At 34.8% G+C, this 27,192-nt stretch overlaps 1 protein-coding gene across 1 annotated transcript in view; it reads left to right on the forward strand.

The window, feature by feature from the left end:
* LOC118198369 (uncharacterized) overlaps window positions 1-27,192 on the forward strand; it is a 424,861-nt gene that overhangs the window by 215,024 nt on the left and 182,645 nt on the right. Inside the window, exon 2 of the mRNA XM_085807093.1 lies at window positions 17,305-17,442. Within this exon, the coding sequence (XP_085663219.1) occupies window positions 17,305-17,442 (138 nt within the window). The remainder of the gene's footprint in view (window positions 1-17,304; window positions 17,443-27,192) is intronic.

Here is a 27,192-nt window from a genome sequence, read left to right on the forward strand (position 1 = left end):
TACCTTTGCGACCAGCCCGTTCGTCGGGATTTAAACTCGAATAGAACTACCAGTGTTAAATGATTTTTCCGCTTGAACGCTGCTGTATCAGTAACTAAGACACCTCATTTTAGGTTATGCCCAGAGAATAGCTTATCCTGAACTGGGATAAATGCCGCAGTCTTCACAATGTAGAGCATATGGGTGAGCTTTGAAGAATACAGAGTGCTATACCAAAATAAATTTTGCAGTTGAAGTAACAACTTTTGTAAATTTATTTAGGGAAGCCATTTGTATTTAAAAACGAAAAATACTTATGATCATCCTAACTTTAACTGGCTTGTATGTTTTAATGTGAAAGGGATGATATTATTTAGGAATACTCAAATAAACTTCCCAAATTGGGCATAAAGAGAAAGAATTATTATTGTATATGAAGAAAATGCTTGAAGAGAAAGAATTATTAAAGAAGATTCTGTTATAGGAAAACTTTATTTTATTTGTCTTACTGTTGATATTATTTTTGTAGTCTGCTAAGAGGAGAAAATAATCAAATCTTGCTTTTCTTAACAATGTGGGTACAACTATTTTTATATTTTTATTTCGCATTCATTATACTACAATGAAATATATGCCTGGCCTGCAACCTTAGTTAACTTAATTAATTAATTAACTTGCATTTCATGCTATGAACTCTCAGCTCTGATTTTCTATGAATAGATAATTACATTTAGGGCTATTATCTTACAAATAACTTACTTTCTCATTAACAAGATAGGATTTCTAACTCATTAGTCATGCGATCTTATTATCATCTGAATTAATTCCTAATAATTCACATCGCTCTTGGGATCCGCAAAATTAGCGTAAATATTACGCAAAATTCCCATCTGTGATGCTAACATTTGCTTAGTGTTCTTGTTTCCTAATTTCTAGTTGGATCTCTTTTGACAAAAGGGCTGAAGATAGGTGGCACATATGAAGCAGGAATGAAATTATTGCTTTGCGGTATAATGTCATCTAAGTGCAACGCAACGCGATTAATGAGAGACGCGTCGCCAATTTACGGTGTATAATATTTGAAACTAATAGTCTAGGTAAAACACAGAGATGTCCAGACTCATTGCACAAAGTTATGGAAAATATCCCAGGCCTTCGCTTCCAAAAATTCCGCAGATAATTACATTAAATTAAAGCGCTATATCATTATGAGTTTCGAAGAGGAGTGGCTTATGATAAGCTTTGCATCAGTGAAAACAAAGAGTGAGCAACAAAATTTAAGAGCCAATAGGTAACTCCTGATAATACGAAATGTCTTCCATTTCTGTAATTATACTCTGGAAGAAATTATTTTTCCAATCACCAGTGTCGAATTTAATTCAATTTTATTCGAATTTAATTAAATCATAACAAATTCAAAAACATGGTTTTAACTTACGTTTTAAGTTATATATCATAATTGCTGTTTCATGTCTGAAATGTTATTAAAACCATCTGAGATCTGTTAAAAAAAGTTAACTTTTGTACCACTGAACTTCTTTTCTCCCTGCTTATCACATGCCTTCGTGGTGCAATTGGTATCAGTATCCACTGATAAACAGTGGATATGATCCAGTTTCCCTTAGAAAGTCTCCATGAAGACATCCCTCCCCATTTCACACACTAATGAAAGAGGTAAAGAAAATAGCTCAATATATTGATAAGGTTCTTCTATTTAAATTTCGCCTTTCCATCAATTCTTGCATAACTTAAATGCAAGAGAGTTTCAGTTAGAAAATCATTTATGCGGGCAGCTCACTCTTAGATAGAGTGTAATCATGTGCTCTCCCTTAGATAGAGTGTAATCAGTCATCATATCAGTTAAACAAAACAACCCCCTAAGTTGTTATGTTACGTAAATTTATGGAATAAACTCTCAGTAACCTGAAACTAGCTAAACTAAAGTTATTCTGCTCCTAAATCCTTATTAAGAGTAAAAGAGAATATAACCAACTAGTTCTTTGGCGGATCAGCAGGATTAAAAAACATTACAACCAATTTCCCTTAATAAACGTTTGTTTAACTGAGTACGGCAAAGAACAAGAGGGATCTCTACCTTAGTTTTCGTTCGGACTACCAGAATTAAAGTAATTGACGAAATAATGGTAACTGTTGGGTTGAAAACAAATCCGCAACTTACAAACATGAGAAGAAAAGGCGTCTGTGTTTTGTGGTTAGGACGGAAATGGGTCGAATTATTTGGATTATAGCAAATTATCCGAGGGTTACCTGTCTTAGAAGAAAGATGTCTTCTTGGTGTCTTTATAAAAAAATCTGGCTCGTATTTGCATTGCACATCCAGAAAAGAGAATTGCAATAACTCCTTAACTGGAAAAATTATTTTTAATTAAAATTTATTTAAAAAATTTTATGTTTTGAGAGCCTAAACTGGCATTTCTTTGCGAAATAAAATCAGTTATTGTGAGCAACAATGTATTTTTCATAAATTCTTGTTTAAAGTTATGTCAGGCTCTTTGAAATGGTAAAGCACACCAAGGCTGTCTGCTTCAGGGAAGGGATGCCTTTGTGGAGGACATTCTAAGGAAAACTGGTTTGTGTTTACGTTACACATGGGAAAACCACGGAAACCAGTGATACAGCCTATATTCTAGCCGGGGTCGAACTACTAGCATTCAGGGGTCTAAAAACTCGGCTACAGGTGGAGCTCTCCTCGTGGGGTATTATGGCAGTCATAATTTTTTACGCCTTTGTGCAAGGCATTTTATATGGAGTCCAACCTCTGTATTTACTACATTGATTTCTAATATTCGTTTTGCACATGGTGTATTTTCAGTACCACTGTATATGCAATAACTTGAAACTTTCAGCGACAATATATGCTTCCCTCACCGCATCGTTTCGACGTGATAGTTTTTAAACATAAGATTTAAACTTGTTATCTTAATTATTTTAATAAAGAAAAAGCGAAATTTAATGACACTTTTTACAAACTTTCTATTGACAGTACTTACTTTGAGAAAAAGGACATTCTTATTTACATATAAGAAACCACTTATCACTCGACTGTAGCCGACAGGTAACTTTGGCACATACTTATTTCTGTAAAAATATTCTTGGCATATGTTGTGTTGTAACAAAAAAGATCCAAGATTTATATTTAAATATGTCGAACTGGCTCACCAGCAGCCGAGCTCTAGTGTCGCTAAACACTGGTAGTTCGATCCTGGTCCAAATCCTAGTGAACGAGCTAGCTGCATGGATGCTTTCGTGATGTCCTGTGTGCAAGATGCTTTGGTTTACAGTGGAAATTAACGTATGAAAGAGGATGCGATCCATTTCCTTTAAATTTCCTCCACAGTTTTATCTCGTCAATTGGCGGGTAACCTTGTATGCGTTACCATAAACAAAACAAAGAAAAGCATGTCTAACTGAACTCACTGACACTTTAATCATGAATTCTAAATGCTAACTCTCCAAACGTATGTGGTGACTTTTTAACTTACTCAGTGATATCCTAAAATCAAAATGTGATTAAATTTTTGTTCGAACGTTGCTTACTCGTAGGTTGTAAATCTGAACATAAAGTAGTACCCATTTCTGCCAGGTCAAACCTAAATTTAAACTCTTAACAATACGTTATTAAATGTGGTAAAAGCATAAAAATCTGATTAATTAACATAAAGGCCTAACAAAGTAGCTTGAATAATTAATTCATTGCTCAGAATTAATAAATTAATTAATAATGTAGATAAACAAAGATATTGTTCAGCTATTGGAACGGTATGCGGCATTTAATTCATGTATTTAACCCCATGATTAAGGCCAAGCTCAAGAAGTTTTCAGTTTAAGTAATATTCTAGTGAATAAAAAAATATCAAACCTTTGAGAAGATAATACTCAGAAAATCGGGAATCTAGTATCTTAGTATTTTCAACATGCTTTACTGCTGTAAAGGGAATTTATTAGGTTAAAAAGTCAGAAATTCAGTGGAACAGAATATTTCGAATATAATTACTTTTAGATATTTATTGAGTCTATATTCTTTATCTGACACATTTGTAAGAGACCAAGAAAATGTTGTATGCCGACCACTCCTCGCCAGACCTACTACAGATAAAGTTATGTGAAAAATATTTTTCTATCGTTACGTTAGATTCATCGCAAATGATTGTAAAATACTCTTTTGGAACGTATATATTGTTATTCCACTAAAATATAACAAATTTATCAGAAATAATTTCCATTCTATACAAAATTTTGATTTAACTTTCATGCATCGTGGGTTACACATAACATTCATGAGGGAATTCTGAAATTTTTTTCAGTGGTCAGGTAAATAAGACCGCAGAAACTCGCCAGAAGCAGAACGGCGAAAACGCTGAGCACTGCCTTTTTTTAATAGAATTCCACTCCCAGCGAACGAGCTGGTTACTTGGTTGTTTTCTTAATTTCCTGTCTTATAGCGAGAATACGAGAAAGTATCATCTAAAGTATCCTCCACAAACGCGTCAGTTCTGTTAGACATATAGCTCTTACGTTTATTGCCATCATCCTAATAATCGGATAAGACCACTGAACAGTGGTTAGTTTGACTCAAATTCATCCCACTAACAGCAGAGCGGCGAAATCGCTGAACATTGGTAGTTACCAGCTCTCAATTCCAGGCGTAAGGGCTGGCTGCATGTACGTATTCATGATTTACCCTTGTGTCACATAGATACAAACCAGTTTCCCTTAGAAAGGTGTACTTTCCTTTAGATAACTCTAGCGTACTTTGTGATAATCAACTAAACCAAACTAAAACAAAACGAGCCTTATTCCCCTTATCGTAGTTTTCCTATGTTAACCTGAATACGATCCAGTTTCCCTTGGAAAATTCTTCACTAATGTAACACTTCCTTTGCCATATAGCTCTCTCGATTTATCGTAATTAAAATCAAACATCAGCTAAAGATGAAAGATTTATGTTTATTTTTTGGCGTATAAAACACGTATAATATTCCGATTTTAATTTACCGTAATCTCTTTTCCTCAATCAATTTAGATCCACAAGGTGTGAGGAAAGGAAAATATTTCGATAGTTACGCACACTTTTTTATCATAAAATAGTTACTCTAAAAGATAAGAACATTTATATAGATCTCAAAGGGAAGACTAATTAACTATACTCCTTTATAAAGCGAAAATTTGTACAAAATCTCTAATATTCTTCAGGAGAATGAAATGTTCTGTTTCCCTGAATACAGCAAAGAGTACGAGTGCTATCTACCTAAGGGCCCACCAGCGGCCGAGCGGTAAAGTCGCTGAACACTGGTAGTTCGGTCCGAGGTTCGAACCTCGCGAGCGGGCTGGCTACATGGGCGTTTTCGTGGTTTTCCCCATGTGTAATGTGTATACGAGCCAGTTCCTCTTAGAAAGTCCTCCACGAAGGCATCCCTCCCCTTAGGCAGATAGCCCTCGAGGCTTTGCCATAATCACACACACACACACACGCTATCTACCTAAGAAAAGAAATATCTTCGTGGATCTATTTCTAAAGGAAACTAGATCGTATTCATGTTACGCATGCAAAACCACGAATGCTGTTTCTGTTGTGTTTTCTATGTCTTCATTCAATTTCAAGCAGAATCCCATAAGGATGTCTGTCGATTTCGGTATTTAATATAAAACATTTTGTGTTCTTTTATGGATAAAACCCCATCTTGACAATATAATTCCAAATCAACTATATAGAAACTAATTTATTTTCTAAAATTTTATTCTGTGCATTTCTGTACCATATCATCCATTGTAAATTCAATGAATTAGGAAATTTTCAAAATTTTTACTTTTAGATCATCCCGTATTTTGACCCTTGGGTGAAATAATAGGCATGTGTAGCATTTCATAGATGAATCGCATCCATTTTCAAAATTTTCAAATTCGATACAAATTTTATAGCATATAAGACCGCAATTTCGTATTTCATTCTTCATATCAATAGACAGGACATACTTTAAACAAATTATTTAACAAAACTTTATTCGAGGTTTGAATGAAAGAATTAGAAAAATGCCTGAACATAATGAAGTGTAAGAGCTGTACCAGTAGAGTGGTTTACACAGTCACACTGAGACGATACAGTGAACTTTAACACTGACTGCTGAGAAGAGTGTTGCGACAATGATTGATCACCTATGTGACAGGTAAAAGAGCTTAATTCATTATGTGTGTCTGCTTTTACTAGAGTCCATAAAGACTGAGATCATACATACTCCATTTTTACTAAATTCTTTGCTCAGTTAAATAAAGGTGAATACAGACCTTTTTCAGTTTCTTGATTGATTTGAGCATTGTGACCATAGTATATTCTGTGACTAAAATTCAAGCAGTTTTCTAAATAAATTCTTCTAAATTATTTTCCTCTAAATTTCTGGTTGATGTACGCGTTTCTTAAATACTAATTTTAGCTTTTAATTTACAATGGAAGTATTAATAAATATTGTGCTTTCAAATCTTATGAAAATGTGAAGTAAGTTTTGTTCATTAGACTGGAATGTATGAAACCCCGGCATAAGTAAATTACGTGTCAAAAGATACTTTCTGTTATCTGTAGAAAAATGGTTAGTTTAAAATCTTCCAATTCGTTACATCTGTAATACTAAATATAACTACATGTTTAATCAACAAAATTTTTTGCAGAATGGGGTTTGATTTTTCTCTGTTTAAGAATGATCATTTCAGATAAGCACTGATAAATTTACTTTTTTGCTGATAAATTTTCATAGATTTTTAGAGGTGTCCTATGATTGCAATATGTCAAGTGTTTACCAAGATTGTGTGATTACATTGAAGTTTGTATTACATATATAACTAATTTTAAGTTTAAAACACAAGATTTTTTTATCTATTTATGAAACCTTTTAATAATTTATTTTGTATTTTTGCCTTCCGCTTCCTCTTTACTTATTAATGAAAAACCAAATAAGATGAAATTCTTATCAAAATACTACACTGTTGAATAGTTGCTAAAGACGGATGACAGTAGTAGCTATAGCAACCACAAAACGAAAGGCAGCAAAATGTTGTCGAACTTGCAAATTTCGGTTTGTCTTTCCCCCATCATTTAGATGATTTTACACGTGGTCGTATTATTAGCAACGCTGAAGAAGGGCGAGCAAAAACACATGTTGCTAAGGAGTTCGATGTCAGCCACAGTGTTGTTTCAAGGCTTTGGAAATCATTTCAAATAAATGGAATATGTAGCAAACGTCGCAGGGAAGGTCGTGTTCTCAGTGCAGTGCCAGTAAAAATAAGTACATAGTGTTATAGACAAAAAGCACCAGCGCAACACAGCTATTGAGAAAGCAAATTAGTTATTTGCTGCTACTTGGGAAGCGAATGTCCTGAAAAACTGTAGCAAAAGGGTTGCATTATGAAGGACTATACATATGCCCCGCCCTGTATGCGTTCCATTACTCAGAAGGCAACACACCACCCGTTTGCAATAGTATCGCGCGCACCTTAACTGGACTCGTAGAACTGGGCTTGCGTACTATACTTAGGAAAAAATAGGTTCAGTCTGTTACCTGATTACAAACGTCAACTGACCTGGCGTGAGAGTGGTACTGCTTATTGTCCAGAATAAGCCGTTATAATAAGGAAAGAACCGGTATCCGAGATGCAGTATCATGGTATGGGCCGGCAATATAATCAATGGCTGCATTCCCCTACCTATGGTTGCAACCGGGATGATGAGTGTTCAACAATACATTAATTATGTTCTTCTACCTCATGTTCGCATGTGGTGCTGTCGGTGATAAATGTGTCGATAATAAATATTTTTGTTTTCATGAACAGCAACACAGCATTTCATCGAACAGTCGTTGTCCAGGAATGTCTGTAGAACAAAGATATTCAGAATGCTTCTTATGGCCAGAACGTTCTCCAGACCTGAATTCCACTGAAAATGTTTGGAATGATTTTGGAAAGAGACTTGCTGGTCGACATTGGCCCTTAATAAAGAAGGACACCCTCATCCGTGCTCTAACAGAGGAATGATATAAATTTCCCCGACAATTAATTTGTGTAGATAATTTAGTGTAGAGCATGGAAGGACGCTTGGAATCTTGGATCGCCATCTAAGGTGGCCATAACCCGTATTGACATCTCGCGTTACATATTCAGCAGAAGCCTTCTATATTTCAGATTACAATAAATTATCTTTATTATTATGTCCTAGTATACTGGCATTATTTTATTTCTCTTGGCGTTCAAACACACTTACTTTTTAATGCTCTGTAAAGCCGTTATGATCCGTCCTAAAAGTTTGTCCACCAATGTTTAAGTTCGTGGTATCAATCAGGAAGAAATCAAGGGAAAAAACTGAAAAATAAGTAATAAAGGTACTATTTGTGTAGGTAGGAAAATAATTGCTACTTGCGTTGGATTTCAGCTGAACTGAGCAGAATACAGTTACTTCATTTACGAATAACGTTAGGTGTGTTTTTTTAATTATGGCAAAGCACACTAGGGCTATCTGCCTAAGGGAAGGGATGCCTTTCGTGGAGGACTTTCTAAGGGAAACTGGCTCGTATACACGTTACACATGGGGAAAACCACGAAAACGCCCATGCAGCCAGCCCGTTCGCGGGATTCGAACCTCGGACCGAACTACCAGTGTTCAGCGTCTTTACCGCTCGGCCGCTGGTGGGCCCGAATAACGTTAGGAGAGAAAGAGTAAATCATTAGAACGAAAAATTTGGTAAATCTTCTACAGCAACAGGAGTCCTGAAAAAGCTTATTTTCCCCAATGAAATACTTGTGGATACTAATGCATTATGCATCCCACTGGTTCATATTAGTTTAGAACTAATGAATAAGTTTATAAACGCACATATTCTTGTCATAATTAATATTAAAAAACACATTTTCGTAGAATAATGTAAAATAAAATTATGAATCACATCAGACTATTTGAATATGACAAAGCGCACAGGGATTATTTGCTAAGTGGGAGGCTTTACTGAAGAACTAATGGAAATAGTCTTGTATTCACGTTACACACTGGGCAAACCACAGAAACTAACAATGCAGCCAAGCCCGTTTCCAGACCCGTTTCTGCCCACCTGTGTTCAGGACTCTCAGCCGCTCAGCCACTGGTGAGGCCGTTTCTGGATCATAAATTTGTCATAAGTTGAAAATGCGACAATATGGTTGTCTTCTAAAGGTATTTATCAGTTTTCCGTGTGGGAATGTAAGAAAACAAATAACAAACAAAATCATTCATCTTTTGAATCTAAGCCATGATATGCAACGATGTCTTTTCCACTTTACTTCTTATATTCTAACCTAAATTTTTCCTTATCGGATTCAAACTGGAGATGCGCCTAGTGACAACTTTTACGATGAAATTTCTGAAAAGAAAAAAAAAATTACCAAATGCATTGCATTCTCTGTATGGTTCTTGAATTCTGCTGCTCTCTTGAGAAATATGCCCTTCAGGCTACAACAGCAAATTATACAGTTCCATCTTTTAAACAACTTCGTCTTTCAAGCACATAAAAATTTATTTATACTTATGAAGTTTAACTAAGTGTCACAAAATATTCCTATGTGGTAGGAAATTTATGATTACATACTTGAATTCAGCAACCAGAACAATACCAAATTTCGATTCTTTGATTCGTGCAGCAGGAAAAAAATAAAAATTTGTTTTTAGTATAAGTAAGACGCATAAAATGTATAATTATAATGTGAGAATTATAAAAAAGTTGATATATTTTGCTTCGCTTTCTTAATCTGATGTAGAATGCTTCAGTTAATATTATACATTTTTTTCTTTTGCTTAATGCTTCTGCTATTCCGCCTGAAATTGTGCTTACTTTTATTAGTCACCCATTTTATTTAAAAGATATCTGCAATTATGTGATATTTAATGATTATATAACGTGCTTGGTGGGTGATTTTCGTCCTACTACCTTTTGCTTCAATTATTCTAATTTTTTAGGATAATGTGTTTGGTAAGTACCTTCATTTGGGCTTAAAAATTCCCAATCTTATTCCTTTCGTCGATCTTCATTTCCTCAAAAGCGGTTACATTTGCTTGCAAAAGTATTTATGACAACTTAATGTTTCTTAATCTGATTAATAGGGATCGCTCTTTTATTCCTTAATCTGATTATACGCATGAACTATTAACGAATATTAACTCCGTATTAAAAGAAAGGAATGGAAGCAACGATACATCTTTCGCTGATGATATTTTAACGTTATTTTTGTTTTAAGCATATGAGCCTAATTTCCATTGAAGAATATACACACTTAAATATATCGAGTCAATTATAATCCGTTTAAAACGTAAAACGGATTTCTATACATTACTGAGGGAAAATAAATTTACCGTATTACTAAAGTAATTGCTTATCATTCTACTAAAAGAAAAGTCAATTAACTCTCAGCTTCAAAACGGAATATTTCGGCATTTCATGAGGAAAAAGAAATAAATTTCAAAAACATACAAAATTTAAGTCATTCCTTTATTGCTTGTAAACAGAAATATGAAAATGGTGCATTTTTAAAATTCAGTTAGTTTCACATCTAATAGCGATCTAGACCCAAAAGATGCCAATATACCTCATATTGCCAAATGAAGCATTCTGAAATACTTCAACTTCTAGCGGTTTATGAAATTTATAGCTCTACGCCTAATAAAATTTCAAAATAAAACTCAGTAAATATAAGCATATGGGCCTCCTTATTTGATATAGTGACTAGTTATGATGGCTTCCTTCTCAATGGATTCGAGTTCGATTTCCTGTGAAGGTTTGGTGTTTGTAAGTGTATACTGTTATGTCCTTTCGAGAAGCCCTATGCTTAGGGATGAGGTGTAGAACACCCTTGTATCCATCTCCCGAGGTGTTCTTCATCAAAATTGGGATAGATCTTTATCTTTATTATGGATGTAATTCTGTCTTTCCCTGTGGGGCTACCTTGGACAATGTTCACGTTTATGAGATGGCTAAGTGAGAGATGGAAATTCCCAATGAATGTATTAAGTTGCATGTCTCCGGCCATTTGGAATAATAAAGACAACATATATGTAAATGTATATGGCGTACACATGCATGCAGATATACATATACATTAAATACATGCATGCATATATCTATATATATATATATATATATATATATATATATACATTAAATACATGCATGTATATATCTCTATCTATCTATCTATATATATATATACATTAAATACATACATATATATATATAAATGTTTAATTTTTTAAAGAATTTTGTTAATGTTTGCTACTTTTTATAGCATTCCAAGTAAAAAATTCATTGCTTGACAAGAAAATTATTCGGAATGAGCTCTGTGGATGTGTTTTTGATTATTTTTATCTCCCGCCTATCTATATGCATAGGTAAGGGAGCTAATGATTGGAGTCCAAAATTCGATATCGAATTTCCAGTGAATAAGCACCAATTAGAGTCTCCACAACAAATTTTTACTATTTTAACACTTTTTGTTTGTTCGTCTCTGTGCCTCTCTTGCTTGAGCCCATAATAGTCTTTAATGGACAGCGGGAGGTTGTAATTTACTTGAAATTTACAGTTTTTAATGAAAAACCATGCTAAAATATAACTCAAAACGTTTCAATTATAGTATTTAAAACTATGTCAATGTGAAAAATGTATTATATTTCAGCTAAAATTGATAAATTAAAAGTGATTTCCTGAAGCTCTGGATAGATTTTTGAGAAAAATATATAATCTAAAATATAATCCAATATGTAATCCAAAATTTCTCAAATTAAAAGTCTTATACACATATACCAAGCATATGCAATAATGACCGAGAAAAACATATTAAAATTTTCATTACATATGATAAACCGGAAGAAGTACTTCACTTAGAAATATTAACAGCTTTTTGCGAAAAATATCTAATTACCACAATAAGAATTTAATATAAATTAATGCAGCATATAGTAAGGCTATTTTTGTTATATTTAGACATAATATTATTACAAAATGTCCATGCGCGGTAGGATAGCTTATCCACAAAGCAGGTTTAGGGTTGCCAGAAAATGTCAATGGAAGTCAGGATTGCCGCATTTGGCAAGAAATCGCCCACTTGGCTACATTTGTCGACAAAATCGGCGATATGCCATAGACGGATGGAGAACCTTCTGGAACAAATTGTTTATGGTTTAGCCCAGAATGTTCTCGAACACAAGCCAAAAGCTATACAAACCCTGCTGGCACGCGGAGAGTCAGTCAGTGTCGAGTTGATAGTCAGTCAGTTAGTGCCTAGTCTAGCGAGTTGATAGTCAGTCATTGAGTGCCTAGTAGAGTCAGCAAAGAGGCAGTGATCGAGTGTCTCGTAGTTTAGCGCCGAGCTGGTCGCCGAGTTCATCGAGAGGGTCTCTTAGTGTATCGCGAGTTAGTGCATCGTCGAGTTTGATCTTAGAGTGTGTTGAGCCTGGAAACGACTGAACCGAGGAGTCGTGAGCTGTACCCTAGTGTGTCATTGAGTGCACCGTGAATTGTAGCGGGGAGAGTCTCGAAAGTTCCGAGAACGACCAAACAGTGTCGGGAACTGTACTCTGGTGCTTTGCCGTGAATCTCTCATCACCTTTATGGCCTGAAAGCTGTGTCACTGATTGTGTCAGCGGGTTTATAGTAATTCTTCGACGACTGTAAAACGTAATTTTGGAGCTGTCTTGAATAATACTGGCCAATAAAGTGTGTTTTGATACTTTGTCAAGTGTCGTCGTTATTTACCCCAAATCCACGAACCTGTATCGTACGTTCGTAAGAAGAAAAAAAAACGGAACAATATTTATTTACACCAAACCGTCGAAGAAAATTATATTTATAACAGCCTTTCATTTACAGACGTCCAAAACTTTTGTAATGCAGGCATGTTACCAAAAAACGCGCTTGTTATTCTCTTAAACTGTTGATGATGAAGAGGTACAAAACCTATTGCTTTACTTGCTACTGATCCCGGAACTCACGGTAGTTGCTATTCAGCTGTAATTCCAAAAGCTCACGAGCATTGTTCACTGATACTTAAATCGCGCGGCTATATACGTACAAATCAAAAGGAATTCAGATTCATTGTTTAAAATGAATTTGGATTTGGTAATACTGTAGAATCATTAGGTTATATCGATGCTGAGAGGTAAAAAATAAGTGCCCTTCCCGGAATTCGAACTCCGGACCTCCCAAATACCTGTTGAGTGTGCTTCCAATTACATCACGAAGGAGAAAAGAAGGGAGGTAATATGGAAAAAAGATAGAAAAATATTAAAATATGGTATTCGTTATAAATTAAATTATATGTTATTCAACTGCTCAATAAAATACATTTTTAATAAAACGAAATAAAACATCAAACATTAGATTATGTTGATATAAATTAAGCCAGGCTTTACACATGGCTTAATAAAATATAATCGAAAATTTCTATTACAGATCTTTCTTTTTATTGGACCAACAAATTATGTTTTATTTATCAACACGAAGTTTTAATGTACTTAAAGCTTGTTGCTATTTAAACCACAAACTAGCTGAAGGTCATGTGCTGGCCACATCATATTTTTTTCTTCATTAATTAAAATATTCAAAGGCATAACCTGTTCTGCTTAGTAACATGAAATACATGTCTAAAAGATGGAGTAACACAGCAAGTCTTGTATTGATTTCAGTCGAAACGTACCCACCTTGAATATTTAAAACAGGCACCTTAATATTTAAAACAGGCACCTTGAGCTTAATATTTAAAACAGGCACCTGAAAATCTCTTCCACCTTCCCTCATTTACGATGGTGTCGCGTGTCGTCATCGCCGCACAGCACTTATTTTCTCCATCTCATTTGAGACTTTAGTTCAAGTCAGTTTCCATTCGCGCTCTTTTCCCAAAGCGATACAGCTTAAATAGAAATGAAACCGGCAAAAAAATTAGATAACTCAAACCATCTTCTGCGTCTCTCGTCATCGTGGCTGCAAGGCAAGCTAAAAGGTGAAAAGACCTCGAAATGCGTATTTTAAAGTAAAAGATTACAAGAACAGTAGTAAAAAATAGTTATAATTGTACTGTTGGTTGTAGTGCAGATTTTAAACTATTCTTCTCTAAAACAAAAATACTGAAGAGCGTGTACCCCGTGTCTTTCCTCGTAAAAATTAAAAAATCTCTTCTATAAAATCAGTGTCAGTATAAATTTGAAATTTTACTTAATTTAAATTTTTAATTTACGTGTTTATTTTCCGCTTGAATTACTGTTTCTCAGGTAATTTTAATCACATTGTAGAGACATTAGGTTATTTGGAAGCAGAAGACGTGAAAAATATGCAATGCCTTCGCCGGGGTTTCAACTACGGACATCTCGAATACCCGCCGAGCGTGCTGACCACTACTCCACGAAGGCATGCTAAAAAGGCGGAAGAAATATATTATATACTCCCGCTTTTAAAGGGCGACTGGGGATTAGGGGACCCAGTCGCCAAATCCTGGTGGTGGAGAATCATCACCCACCACCTGTTTTAGTTTGGTCGTCACTGTAGAGACATTAGGTTATTTGGAAATTTTCAAATAATTTCCCCCTTGGCATTGATGTTATATTTGTTTCCATATAATACTTAACTCATATTATTTTCTTATTTAAGATTATAGATTACAGAAGTAAATTAATACAGTTTTATTTATGTCCTGAACTATAAAAAAAGAAAGTCATAAAGAACAAACTACGCAATGCAAACAGCAAATTATGTTTAATTCATTAGGTAAATATTTGTATTATACCATAGTAAATCTTAATGCAATCCCGAACCTAAAAAATATTCTTTCTTCGAAAAAAAAAAAAAAACATTTATCACCAGTACGAATCATCTGCCCAAGCATTTATTAATTGTTGCTCACTCTTTTTTACGATTTTTAAAATTTCTGTTTTAATCCACTTTCATTTATGAATGGAATTGTGATGGAAAGCACCCCCGGGGAGCGAGTCCGAAGGTCTCCCACCCCTATTCCCCTACCAGCCACCTCTCAAGAGAACCTACGACTGAACATATATTTAGATTGCCCCCATGCGTCAAAGACATTATGCATTTAAAAGCACCCATGCCTTATGCGGGATTCGAACCCGTGCCCATCGGTATTGCAATAGGCTCCTCTAACCACTATACCATCTGGCCATCTTGGAAGGATTTAATAAACTTTACTTTTGTCTGTGAGCAAGATAGGTATGCCAGTATCTGAAAGGTTCTGAACGATTGTCAAGATTTCGCCTCATAGCAAAACTAATGCTAGGATATCATCCAAGGTAAATGTAAAGTGGAATGTGAGTCAATCACGCATAAAACATTACAGCTGTTTGTGAAAAATATAATTTTTCGATCAGGAAAACTTCCTCATATCAAAGAAATATTAGGTTAGGTTAGCTCAATATGGCAAAGAACAAGAGTTTTATATTCCTAAGGGGAAGAATGACTTCATGAAAAACTAACGGAACCTAGAAACGTTCGAAGAGAAACTTCATGCTTATACTCGTACATAAGCTAGCCATGTATCCAGCTCGTTCGCCTGGAATTGAACCTGGGCTGAACTCCCTGTATTCAACCGTCTTAACCACTCGGAAACTTGTGCTGTCAAATCAGAAAATATATTCCGCCAAACTGTAAATACTTCTTTTCATATCCTTAATAAAAGTTTGACTTTTAAATTCGTAATAAAAATTATTAAGATGTAGTCTAGATCAGAATTTTAAAAATGTTTCATACGGGGAGCACTTTTATAAATTAGAATGTTCTGCGAACCACCTTACTATTGTCCTCCTCGAATGCAATTTTGTATCATATGTTACTATCAGTACACTTATATTTTAAAAATATAATTAATTTAATTTTATGTTGGTGTTAAGTTATTATATTAATAAAAGAAAATTAATATTTGTTTTAACAATTCAAGACTATTAGAGTTTGGTTAATCTTTATTTAATTAACTAAGAATTAAATAAATGTTGGTACGCAGATTAATGAAATGGATGAGCCTGCTGATTCTTATATAGCTATTCTATGTTTGGATGTATGTCGGTACAAAGCACCACAGTTATAATACTTTAAGTTCCTCCTTTATTAGTAAGACTAGAGTGAGAAGTCCTTAGTTAGGATAAACAGTAGTAAATACCATAAAATGTCAGTCTTTGGAGAAAAAGTGATAAACTATTGTCATCTATAATTTCCAAAGAGGACTACAGAGCCAGATATCAAGAACCACAGACTGAGAAACGTTAGCCTAGATTCTAAACCATCATAATTCATTTTAACAGAGGAACGATTCAATAATATTTACATAAATTATTTCCCCTATATACTTTTTCTAAAGATGTTTTGCTGACAACTAATCTAGTCTATGCCTATTTTTAGAAAACGAAGATGCAATTTTACTTAAGAATTACTCAGAGGAGGAAATTTTGAATTCAAAATGCTGAAGGGTGCTAATGCAGCTCAAAACGTTACAAAGAGATATATAGCTTCGTAATTACAAATTTTAAATAAAGATAGCAGGGGTTTTATTATTTTAATGCGGGTGACAAATATATATATTTAAACTCAAATCTTCTAAAATCTTGATATATTATTTCTTTAAACGAATTTAAATATACTGTATGTAATAAGTTCGCAGAAACTAAATATTGGTAGTAAAGTCCATCACAATATTAACAAAAGTTCAGATAAATGAGTTATTTTAAATATGCAGTTTGTTAATGTCATAATTATTTATTCCTTAGAACCACCACTCAGTTGGTAAGGTTTCACTTCACAAATATACTATTTAAACTTATAATAAATGAGTTATTTTAAATATGCAGTTTGTTAATGTCGTAATTATTTATTCCTTAGAATCACCACTCAGTTGGTAGCGTTTCACTTCACAAATATACTGTTTAAACTTATAATAAATGAGTTATTTTAAATATGCAGTTTGTTAATGTCGTAATTATTTATTCCTTAGAAACACCAGTCAGTTGGTAACGTTTCACTTCACAAATATACCATTTAAACTTTCGAGAATAATTAAACACAAGAGGTTTAATTTTAAAATATAAAATTTCTTTTTTTTTCCTACCCATTTAATTGTCTGATTTAGAATAATATGAAAAAAAACCCATCTAGCAAATATAATCTTATAGCAGTTATTAAAGATTTTATTCCAGTTTTAGCCTAATTTTATCTTAATTTATTTATTATTTTTAATGAGACTGGAAGAGCCAGTTTGCACCTTCTAAAGAAAGTACATACTTTAAGATTATCTTTTTTTCATTTTTAGTGCGACTCTGGTGTTGCTGTTGATGCCTTTTTTCACTCTTTGTACCGGCAACCTACCATGTCTGTGATTCTGGGAACTGGATCTTCTGAAGTTACGGAAAGACTTGCACGTGTGGTCAGCAGATGGAATGTCATTCAAGTGAGTATTTTTTTTCTGTAATTTACTCTTATTTTCTGTGTAGGTTTTCTTCTCATTCCTTACTGCAACATTCAACAAAATTAAGCTCATGATTTAAATTATGTAATCAAGGCTTTAAATGCTGCAGTGAATAATCTCCATTTTTATCTGCTACCATGAATGAATTTAGGATAACAAATTTCGCTGTACTAATTACAAATTAAGATATTGTTTATGTAAAACAAAGATCTGGCATTAAATGTTGTATTTATTAATGTAAAGTTATTAATAGTACTTTGTACTTGTATTTAATAATGTAAATTAAAACGAAAAGTTCAGGTAAAACAAAAAAATATAAATGCAAATTAATATAATTTCCTATATAAAATATCTCTACAAATTTATGGACTGAGGCATCAAGTAAGAAATGATAATAAGGGTTTCTGATGAAGTCTTCTTTTCAAAGAGATTAATAGTTACGGAAGATTAAAAATGAGCCATAACTCTGGAACTACGAAATGCAAAAATTTAGCCATATCTATGAATACGTTTATATTTATTATTTTTCTTAAGAACAAAGATAATCTTGTAGCAAACGTAGAATTGCTGTGACAAATTATGATAAGAAATTGCTGTGATATTATAAAAATTTATGTTAGTGCTTAACTGCTTTGGAAGAAAAGATGTATAAACACTAATAAACTAAATTATAAAAATTGTTAAAAATAAAAGCCTTTTTTTTTTTTTCAAAAATAACAAGCGAATTGTTATTTTTTCTTTTTGAATTCCGTGATATTACTTCATGTGCAATTTTTTTACCAGTTTAGAAATTATTTTTTATATTTTCATATTAAAGCGTTTTAGAGACACTACATTTAATTTTTGAGAGTAAGTAAATATGATTACAAATTCAATATCTTGCACATGCTTTAATTGTTTCATACAAATAAGTATTTTATTAAAGTACAAATTTTAATTTTTGTGTAAGGAAGATGTTAAAATACGCTTGCCCTTTGAATTCTGCAGTATTAGCTTAGGTAATAAAGAAGCAAGAATTAAGTAATGAGTAATCACTGCATTTTTCTATATCAGTTGAAAATTCTATTAGGAATTATTACATTAATTATTAATCTTTACTTCCTACGAAAAATGTAACATCAATCTAAAGAATGTATATATCAGCGGTTCTCAACCTTTTGACTAACGCATACCATCTAAACAAAAATTGAAAACTTTTAGTACCACCACTAAAAAGTAATACTACCACCACCACCCTCCAACAAAAGCTCAGATCACATAAATTTACCAGTGTTAGAGAAAAAAAAACTCAATCAGGATGTTGGGGTTTTAATTTTTGAATTTAAAAGTTAAAAATACTTTGCTTCTTTGCGTACCACCTATTTTTCTCTTGCGTACCACCACTGGTACGCGTACCACCGGTTGAGAACTCCTGGTGTATATGTTTTCCCACATTAAAGTACCAAGCAACTCTTAAAATTACTTTCAACTTGATTAAACAAAACTGGTTGAAACGAACAGAGATTTTAAAATATAAAATAGTAAGGGCTTAATTTTTGTATCATCTTTTTCGCAGCCATGTTCAAGAATCTGAAAATGTAACGTTTGAAAAATAGTACAATAGCCATATATTTTTGCCAAAATTATTTTTATTTCATAAATACAGTTTTGCGAATAGATGCTCATTTTGCTAATAGTTCATGTAGCAGTCGAATGAAATATAGGTAACATACGTTTTAGTTTTTATTAAAGTTCATAAAATTTTCATTTAGTAATTCATTATAAACTTGTATTACTCCCCTGTCTTTTCATATGATAGGGCCTGAAACTTGGGTATCAGAAATGCAGGCAATTTAGTTAATCAGGCAACATTTCCAGTACTCCTTTGATGGTGTATTTAATTATGGCAAAGCACACTAGGGCTATCTGCCTAAGGTGAGGGATGCCTTTCGTGGAGGACTTTCTAAGGGAAACTGGCTCGTATATACGTTACACATGGGGAAAACCACGAAAACACCCATGCAGCCAGCCCGTTCGCGGGATTCAAACCTCGGACCGAACTACCAGTGTTCAGCGACTTTACCGCTCGGCCGCTGGTGGGCAGTACTCCTTTGACAAACGCAGCCCAAATTCATTACGCATATAACAAAGATACTCTGTAGTTTCTTTACTTTTTCACTACTTTTGAATTGTAAGAAATGGAAACTAAACGAGGTCATACATTTGCATAGCACTATATATCTTATAATATTAACCTAGTTGTTCCAAGAGAATCAGAAGTATCACTATCTGTGATAGTTTTCAGCTGAAAGAAACACTGATAATAAATTCTGTTAAATTTTGAAATAAGTTAACAATCCCCCAGTCGTCCTTTAAAAAGGGGAGTATATAAGGTATTTCTCCCGCCTTCTTAGCATGTCTTCGTAGTGTAGTAGTCAGCACGCTGAGCGCATATTCCAAAGGTCCGTGATTCGATTCCCGGCAAAGGCGTTGCTCATTTTTCATCTTTCCTGCTTCCAAATAACCTAATGTCTCTGCAGTTTCTCTACATTCCTATTTCACTAATGTAGCGTACAATGCACATAATGCGCGCTAAGCTACAGTTTATGCTATCTGCAAAGTTTTTGATAAAGAGCAGGTTAATAATTGTTTTGTTTTTGAGATGTCAAGAACTCTGGAACTGCAAAGAGTGGGTCCCCTAATTCCTCCTTACGTCAGTACTCAGCTGTATATGCCTTAAAATGCTGATACTATAATTAGAACTATTTCTCGTTTGATGTATAAAAAAATTGCCACCTTGGATGTGCATTCTAAATGACAAATAATTCCTTTCATTATTGATAATCAAACCTTAAACCAAGTCTTCACTGCTATATACTTTTTTAATTTTAATTTTAATTTTTTCCTTCAATCTCTAAGTCTTTCAATTTTTATAACAAGAATAATTATAACTAAATGTATTAGATATTTGTCTTCAATAACTTTGATGCTAACATTAATTTAACCGTTACACGAGAAATGCGTTTGATTTCTGTGTGATATTGAAACTTACAAATTTCCTACAATTGATTCTCTTTTATTTCTCCCCCTTGAAGTTTTTTATGCAACACAGCTTTTATACAGCTAAAACAGCAAAGGAACTTTTAACGCACATTTTTTATTCCCTTTAGCTGTAAGGTTTATCAGGTTCTGTGTTCCTTCTTACTTGCTTAGGGAACATTAACTGTCCTGACTCTGAACAGGGAGCTTACTAAAGCTATGTTCAATAAATTTGGGAAGTAGACAATACACACAGGAAGGGTATACGAAACCCTTTATTTTTCTCTCTTTACAATGATTTCCGGACTTCGGAATACAGAGACCAACCACTTGTGGTCTGAACGTAAGAATATAAAAATATTAACTAAACTCTAACTAAACTAACTTTGGATTAATCAAACAAGTGCCTAACTCCAAGATTGGCCGTATATTAACAAAAAGCCGTATGTAGTACAGAGAACTGCTAACACTACGATACGTTTAAAATTATCAAGAGGATTAAACCTCTGGCCTTGAAGGCAACCAGCAACCGATTAAAACTACTATGGCAAGCGGCCTGCTTCTAGTAACTCCTTCCTCTCTCTTGCTTGGCAAAAAGCCACAACTTAAGTACTTGGCGTTCGCAAGACAAATTTGCATAAATAAGTTAAAGCTTTTAATTCTGGCCAGAAGTAGAAAATAAGTGATAGTAAAGATTTAAAATAAAATAAACGTTAGTAAAACTTAGGATCCTTACATACTTCCCGCCAGAGTTAATTAGTTTGAAACTGAGGTTTAAAACGACCTTGTTGAAAACATTTAGCTCTAGAATCTAACGCGAGGCCAATCTTTTACAAACATTTCTCAATAGAAACTGGAAATTAAAAAAATCGTTTTTACATTATCAACTCCTTGGACAATTACGTTTCATCTGTACTGCATCTAAACAGAAGTTCTTGGTTGAAATCTGGTTCCCTCCAGAGATCTGGAAGGTAAACTAGTTTAATGAAATGTTACACAATTAAATGGCAAGTAACATGAATACTTATATTTCTGTTTTACATTCTTATTACATTCATGACGTTATTTAATTATCTCCCCGTGCTCTCTGACATGTGTTGTAAAGGAAAACACCAAACACGAACGTGTTTATGTACAAGTGTTCAACACTACCGCCTGTAATTAAAACACTAACGTGTTAAAATTCAACATAGCAAGACCTCAGATCACACCTTATATTCATCTCTAAACCCTGAGGTACTATTCTTAAAAGTGGCTAACTCTGAAGTGTAGCGTCAGAGAGCCTAACTACATTCATTCAACCTTTACCACATATTCACAATAATTTGCTATTTTTACAGTCACACGAATAAGTTAAAATTTTTGGCATTACTTTCACTTTTAACATATCACAGTATTTCTTAACGTTTAAAATAACAGTTCACATTGTATATAAGGACATATTAACATGCCGTTAATTTTACACATTTTAAAACATACATTAGTAGTACACTGTTAACTTCTATTCTTTTCCAAGCAAGTGCCAATTCTTCTACATTGAAATACTACATTTCAAAAGTCTTTCAGAGTAAAACTTCTTTCTTGCCAGAATCTTTTAACTAAAATTTTATACAATAACTTTTACAATTTTATTAAGGTACCTTTCTCAAAGATTATCAATGCTTTTACAATATTCAAATATTTACACATTCCTATTATACATTAATTTTAGTTTTACTCGCGAGTAATTGAAAAACATAATACCAAAATAGGTAACAACTCATTTCTCGCCTTTTTGGCGATAAAGGTAGACCTCACATGAGGTAAAACGTCTTGAATTCTGCCACTTGCAGTAAGAATGAAAGATTAACTTAAGGTTTCAAAGTAACATAAAGTTTTACTTGTCTTTGTGATATTCGGACATCCTTTTTTCTGCCCAGTCCTGGAAGGTAGCGAAGACTACGGTTTAGTTTATCTTCCTTCTTGTGCGGGTTCGCCCTTCGGTTCCTTCCTGGATGAGCTTTCTTTTTATTCCAGTGCGGTCACCCTTGAAGACCTTCTTTTTAGCCTCTGCCTGTGATCTTGGCTGTTTGATGGCAGCTGGTCTTGGCAGAACCGGGACAACTCTTTCTGGTTCCTGCTTGGATCTCGTTGCTGGCTGTTCAAATTTTTCTTGCTTCTTTACATCTGCAGCTGGTCTTCCTTTATCCATTCGTCGACATTTGCTGCGTAGACTCCTATCCGATGGGTAGATCTTCCGTTTTGGAGCCGGGTTATAGTTGTATAGGGTATGTCTCCTGGCTCTCTTTGCATTCGTCGTACTTCTCCCTTCTTCATTCTGGGGTTGGTCGTGCTCTATCTTTTCTGGTCGGTGGAACGGCTTCTTTTTCTTGTTACCTTCAATTTTCCAACGGAGAAACTTTCTTTTCAATTGCTCCTGCCTCCTAATGGCTTGCCCTTGTGATTGTCGTTGTTCCACCTCTGGAGCTTGTGCCTGCAGTGCCGTGCCGGATCCTGCAAAAGATCTTTAAATATTGGCATTTTATTACGATTATAGAATGGTTTTATCTGGTCAATGTTTGCGGAGCATGTTTCACCATTCTTGGCTTTTAACACCACTACAGCCTGAGTTATTTTTTCTATGACATATGGTCCTTCAAATTGTGAAAAAAATTTTGCAGTTTTATCTTCTGGTGCTGAAGGAAGTGAATGCTTAATTTTTAACACTTCATCTCCTACTTTATAAGTTACTCCCCGTCGTTTCATATCATAATAAAGTTTCTGTTTTCTCTGTGCTACTTCATTCTTTTTTGCTTCTTTAATTAATTTTTCTGTATCGCCCATTTTAAATTCTGGGGCTCTTTGTTGAACATAAAATAATGTACCTAACAGCGTTATAATCTTTCTGCCTAAAAATAACTCAGCAGGAGTTTTGCCCGTTGTATCATGTTTTGTGGTTCTAATGGCGAAAGTTAATTCATTGACATAGTTATCCCAGCTTTTATGAAAATTTTTAACATAACTACGGATAATTTTCACTATATTTCTATTGACCCGTTCGGCTATATTTGATTGCGGCCGATACGGGATCATTTTTAAATGACGTATGCCCAGTTTTTGGCACATGTCTTCAAATATATTACTTACAAATTGAGAACCATTATCCGATATAACGCTTAGGGGCGATCCGTATTTTAAAATATATTTATTTAAAATAGAATCAGTAACTAATTTCGCGGAGGCTCGTTTTAAAGGAACAATTTCGGTAGACTTACTAAAATGATCAACCATAACAAGGAGATACCGACTTTTATTTAACTGACTTTTTGGGAAAGGGACCAATAAATCGATGCCAATTATTTCATTTGGAAATTCGGATTTAATGCTATTTAGAAACCCGGACGGGCGGAAATTAATGTAATTAACTGCTTGACATGTTGGGCAGGACTGGACATACGCCCTTGTTAAATTTGCAGTTCAGGAAAATAAACTGCTTCGCGTACGCGTTGGATGGTTTTTCGAATACCAGCATGAGAAGCTAATGGGCAGTCGTGTAACTCCTGCAGTATATTTAATCTAAGGCTAGCTGGGATAACAGGTCGAAATTCGTTGTTGGAATTCGTAGTTTTTGTATAAAATAATAGACCATCTATTATTCGTAATGGGCCGCCATATTTCTTATCGCCACAATATCTTGGTGGCTAAAACTTTCAGGATCCTTTATATACTCATAAATGTTTTTAAATTCAGGATCCTTACCCAGTTCGGTTATTACAGTTTCTCGGGAATGTATCGTACATGCTGTGAGCATTGCCACCTTTACAGTATTACCTTCTTCATCTATTTTTATTCTGGATAGGGCATCTGTTACGATATTTTCCTTTCCGGGGGTGTGCTTGATTACCAGATTATATTCCTGTAACTTGAGTGCCCATCTTAGTAACCTTGGGGATAAGTTTTTCCCTGAGTACAATCTAGTTACCGCCGCATGATCAGAATACACTGTTATTGGCGCCTTTCCAAAATAGACTCGGAACTTTTGCACTGCTAACAGAACTGCAAGTGCCTCTCTCTCAGTCGCGGAATAATTTCTTTGTGTTTGATTTAAAGTTCGACTAAAAAATGCCACGGGCTGCTGATTTTGCAAAAGTACCGCTCCTACCGCATAATCCGAAGCATCCGCTGAAATTTCTAAATTCTCATCATTTTCAGGAAATTTCAACACAGGGGCTTGCGTTAATGCTTGCTTTAACTTTTCGAAAGCACTATTGGCTTCGGCCGTCCACGAGAATCTTGCCTTTTTCCTTTTTAATTTTAACAATGGTTCAGCAATAGCTGCAAAATCTTTAATAAAGGACCTATAATATGAACAAAGTCCTAGAAAAGAAGAGCTTCTTCGCCGTATTTGGCGGCGGATACTTTTGCACAGCGATTATTTTTGATTCGTCTGTCTCGATTCCTTTCTGAGATATTTTGTAACCTAAGTATTTTAATTCAGGGGCTGCAAATTTGCACTTTTCGACATTAACTTTTAGACCGGCCTCATTTAATAATGAAAACACCTGTCTTAAATCCTGTACATGTTGGTCCAGATTATCACTAGTAATAATGATATCGTCTAAATAGATAAATGTGGACTTTCCAAGAACAGGCCTTAGCACAATGTCCATACATCGCTGAAATGTTGCCGGTGCCCCTGAAAGGCCAAACGGCATACGCAGGAATGCATAAGTGCCAGACTTGGTTATAAAAGCAGTCTTAGGCACATCTTCCGGTCTAACCCCTATTTGAAAATAACCAGTCGTTAAGTCTAAAGTAGTCATGTATTTGGTAGAAGTTATGTTCCTTAGAATTTCTTCGATAATAGGTAACGGATATACCGGATATTTAGTCATGGAGTTTAATTTACGATAGTCAATTGCAAAACGCCACCTTTTTGGATGTGTTACCGGATAGTCATTATTTTTCTTACATAACACAACCGGACTAGCATAACTACTTGAGATGGGCGTTATGATCTTTTTACGTAACATATCTCGAATGTGCCACTCTATAATTTTTTTTATTGATATCATATCGGTATGGTTTGTGGCGAACTGGCAGTGAATCTCCGGTGTCGATACTATGGTTAGTAACTTCAGTAAATCCGGGAATATCACTAAACAATGAAGCAAATTCACTTACCACTTGTCGAATTTTGTGTTGCTCTTCCTTAGGCAGGTGGTCGAGGTTTAACGTTGGTGGTTCTGTTTTTTCTTCTCGAACTGGTTTCATCGTCAGCTTAAGGGACGCTTCGTTAAAATCCAGCGTTGCTTCTGCCTCTGAAAGAAAATCTATCCCTAAGATGACATGTGCTTGAAAATTCTTTACGATAAAAAACATAATCTTTACTTGCTCGTCCTTGATACGAATGTATAACGGTAATTTACCTATGCACTTGCATCTTTCTCCCTGCGCAGCTAACACTGTCGTATTATCCGAATTATATATGCGGTATTTACGGAAATACTTCATAAAAAAATCTTCTGCCACACAGGAACACTGCGCGCCTGTATCCAGGAGTGCGGTGGCTGGGATGTTATTCACCAACACTTCAATCTTTGGTCAAATTCTTCACCATCACTGTATTTAACTTGAAGGAAGAGGGGTTTTCTTGGCCTTCGGATTTCCGCACCCTCCCGTCAGCAGAAATCCGTTTTAGTTTAAATCTTGTTTCTTCCTTTCCATGCCTTCCTTCTTTTTCCACTGGCCTTCATACTTTTTTGTGGCTTACTATTGAACTGTCGACGTTCGTCAGTTGTTTTTGGATACTCAGTTTTCCTTGCCCACTGATTCGCTTTGCTTCCGTAGCCGTGTTCTTGACTTTACTGTGGTCTTGGCGCACTAAATTGGCTTCGTTGCTCATACTCGCGTCTTCTTTCAATGTCCGCCGTTCTACTTTCAAACTGGATTGTTAGCTCAAATAACTTTTCCAGTGTAGTCGGATTCCTTAATTCAATAAAGTCTTGTACTTGGGGAAGTAACCTCGGCAGAATCACTTGGATTATCTCAGGATCCGGACGGTTTCCATACAAGAGTTTAAAGACGTGAATTTTTCTTAAAATAAAGGTGGAAAGATTTTCGATTTGTTGGTGATATATGCTGAAAAGTTTCGCTTCTAATCTTGCACGATCTCTTACGACAGGGAAGGCTTTTACTAAGGCGGTCTTAAAATTTTCGTAAGTACAGGTGGGACTTCCCGCTTGACCCAAGAGGCTTCTGCCTATACATTTGAACCAATTAAGCGCTTGGCCCCTCAAAGCGCTGGTAGCTAAGGTGACTTTCTGGAACTCATGTACTGGATACAGCATGAAGTGGTCATCCAATTTTTCCAAAAAACTGGTTACCGGTGAGATTCCATTAAATGTTGCTTCTGGTTTCATCGATGCGCGCATGGTCTGGACGATGTAACCAAAACCTTCCAGGACGGCAGCTGGCATTTCTGGATTCTGAGCCGCTTCTGCAGGCAGCACAGGTTCTTCTTGAAACTCGGCCATGGTTATTCTTCTTCGTCGGGCGCCACTATCAGGTTCTGTGTTCCTCCTTACTTGCTTAGGGAACATTAACTGTCCTGACTCGGAACAGGGAGCTTACTAAAGCTATATTCAATAAATTTGGGAAGTAGACAATACACACAGGAAGGGTATACGAAACCCTTTATTTTTCTCTCTTTACAATGATTTCCGGACTTTGGAA

The sequence above is a fragment of the Stegodyphus dumicola genome, chromosome X1 (assembly GCF_044657685.1).
Source record: "Stegodyphus dumicola isolate Sdum_Otavi_A_Nest chromosome X1, ASM4465768v1".
Classification (NCBI taxonomy): domain Eukaryota; kingdom Metazoa; phylum Arthropoda; class Arachnida; order Araneae; family Eresidae; genus Stegodyphus; species Stegodyphus dumicola.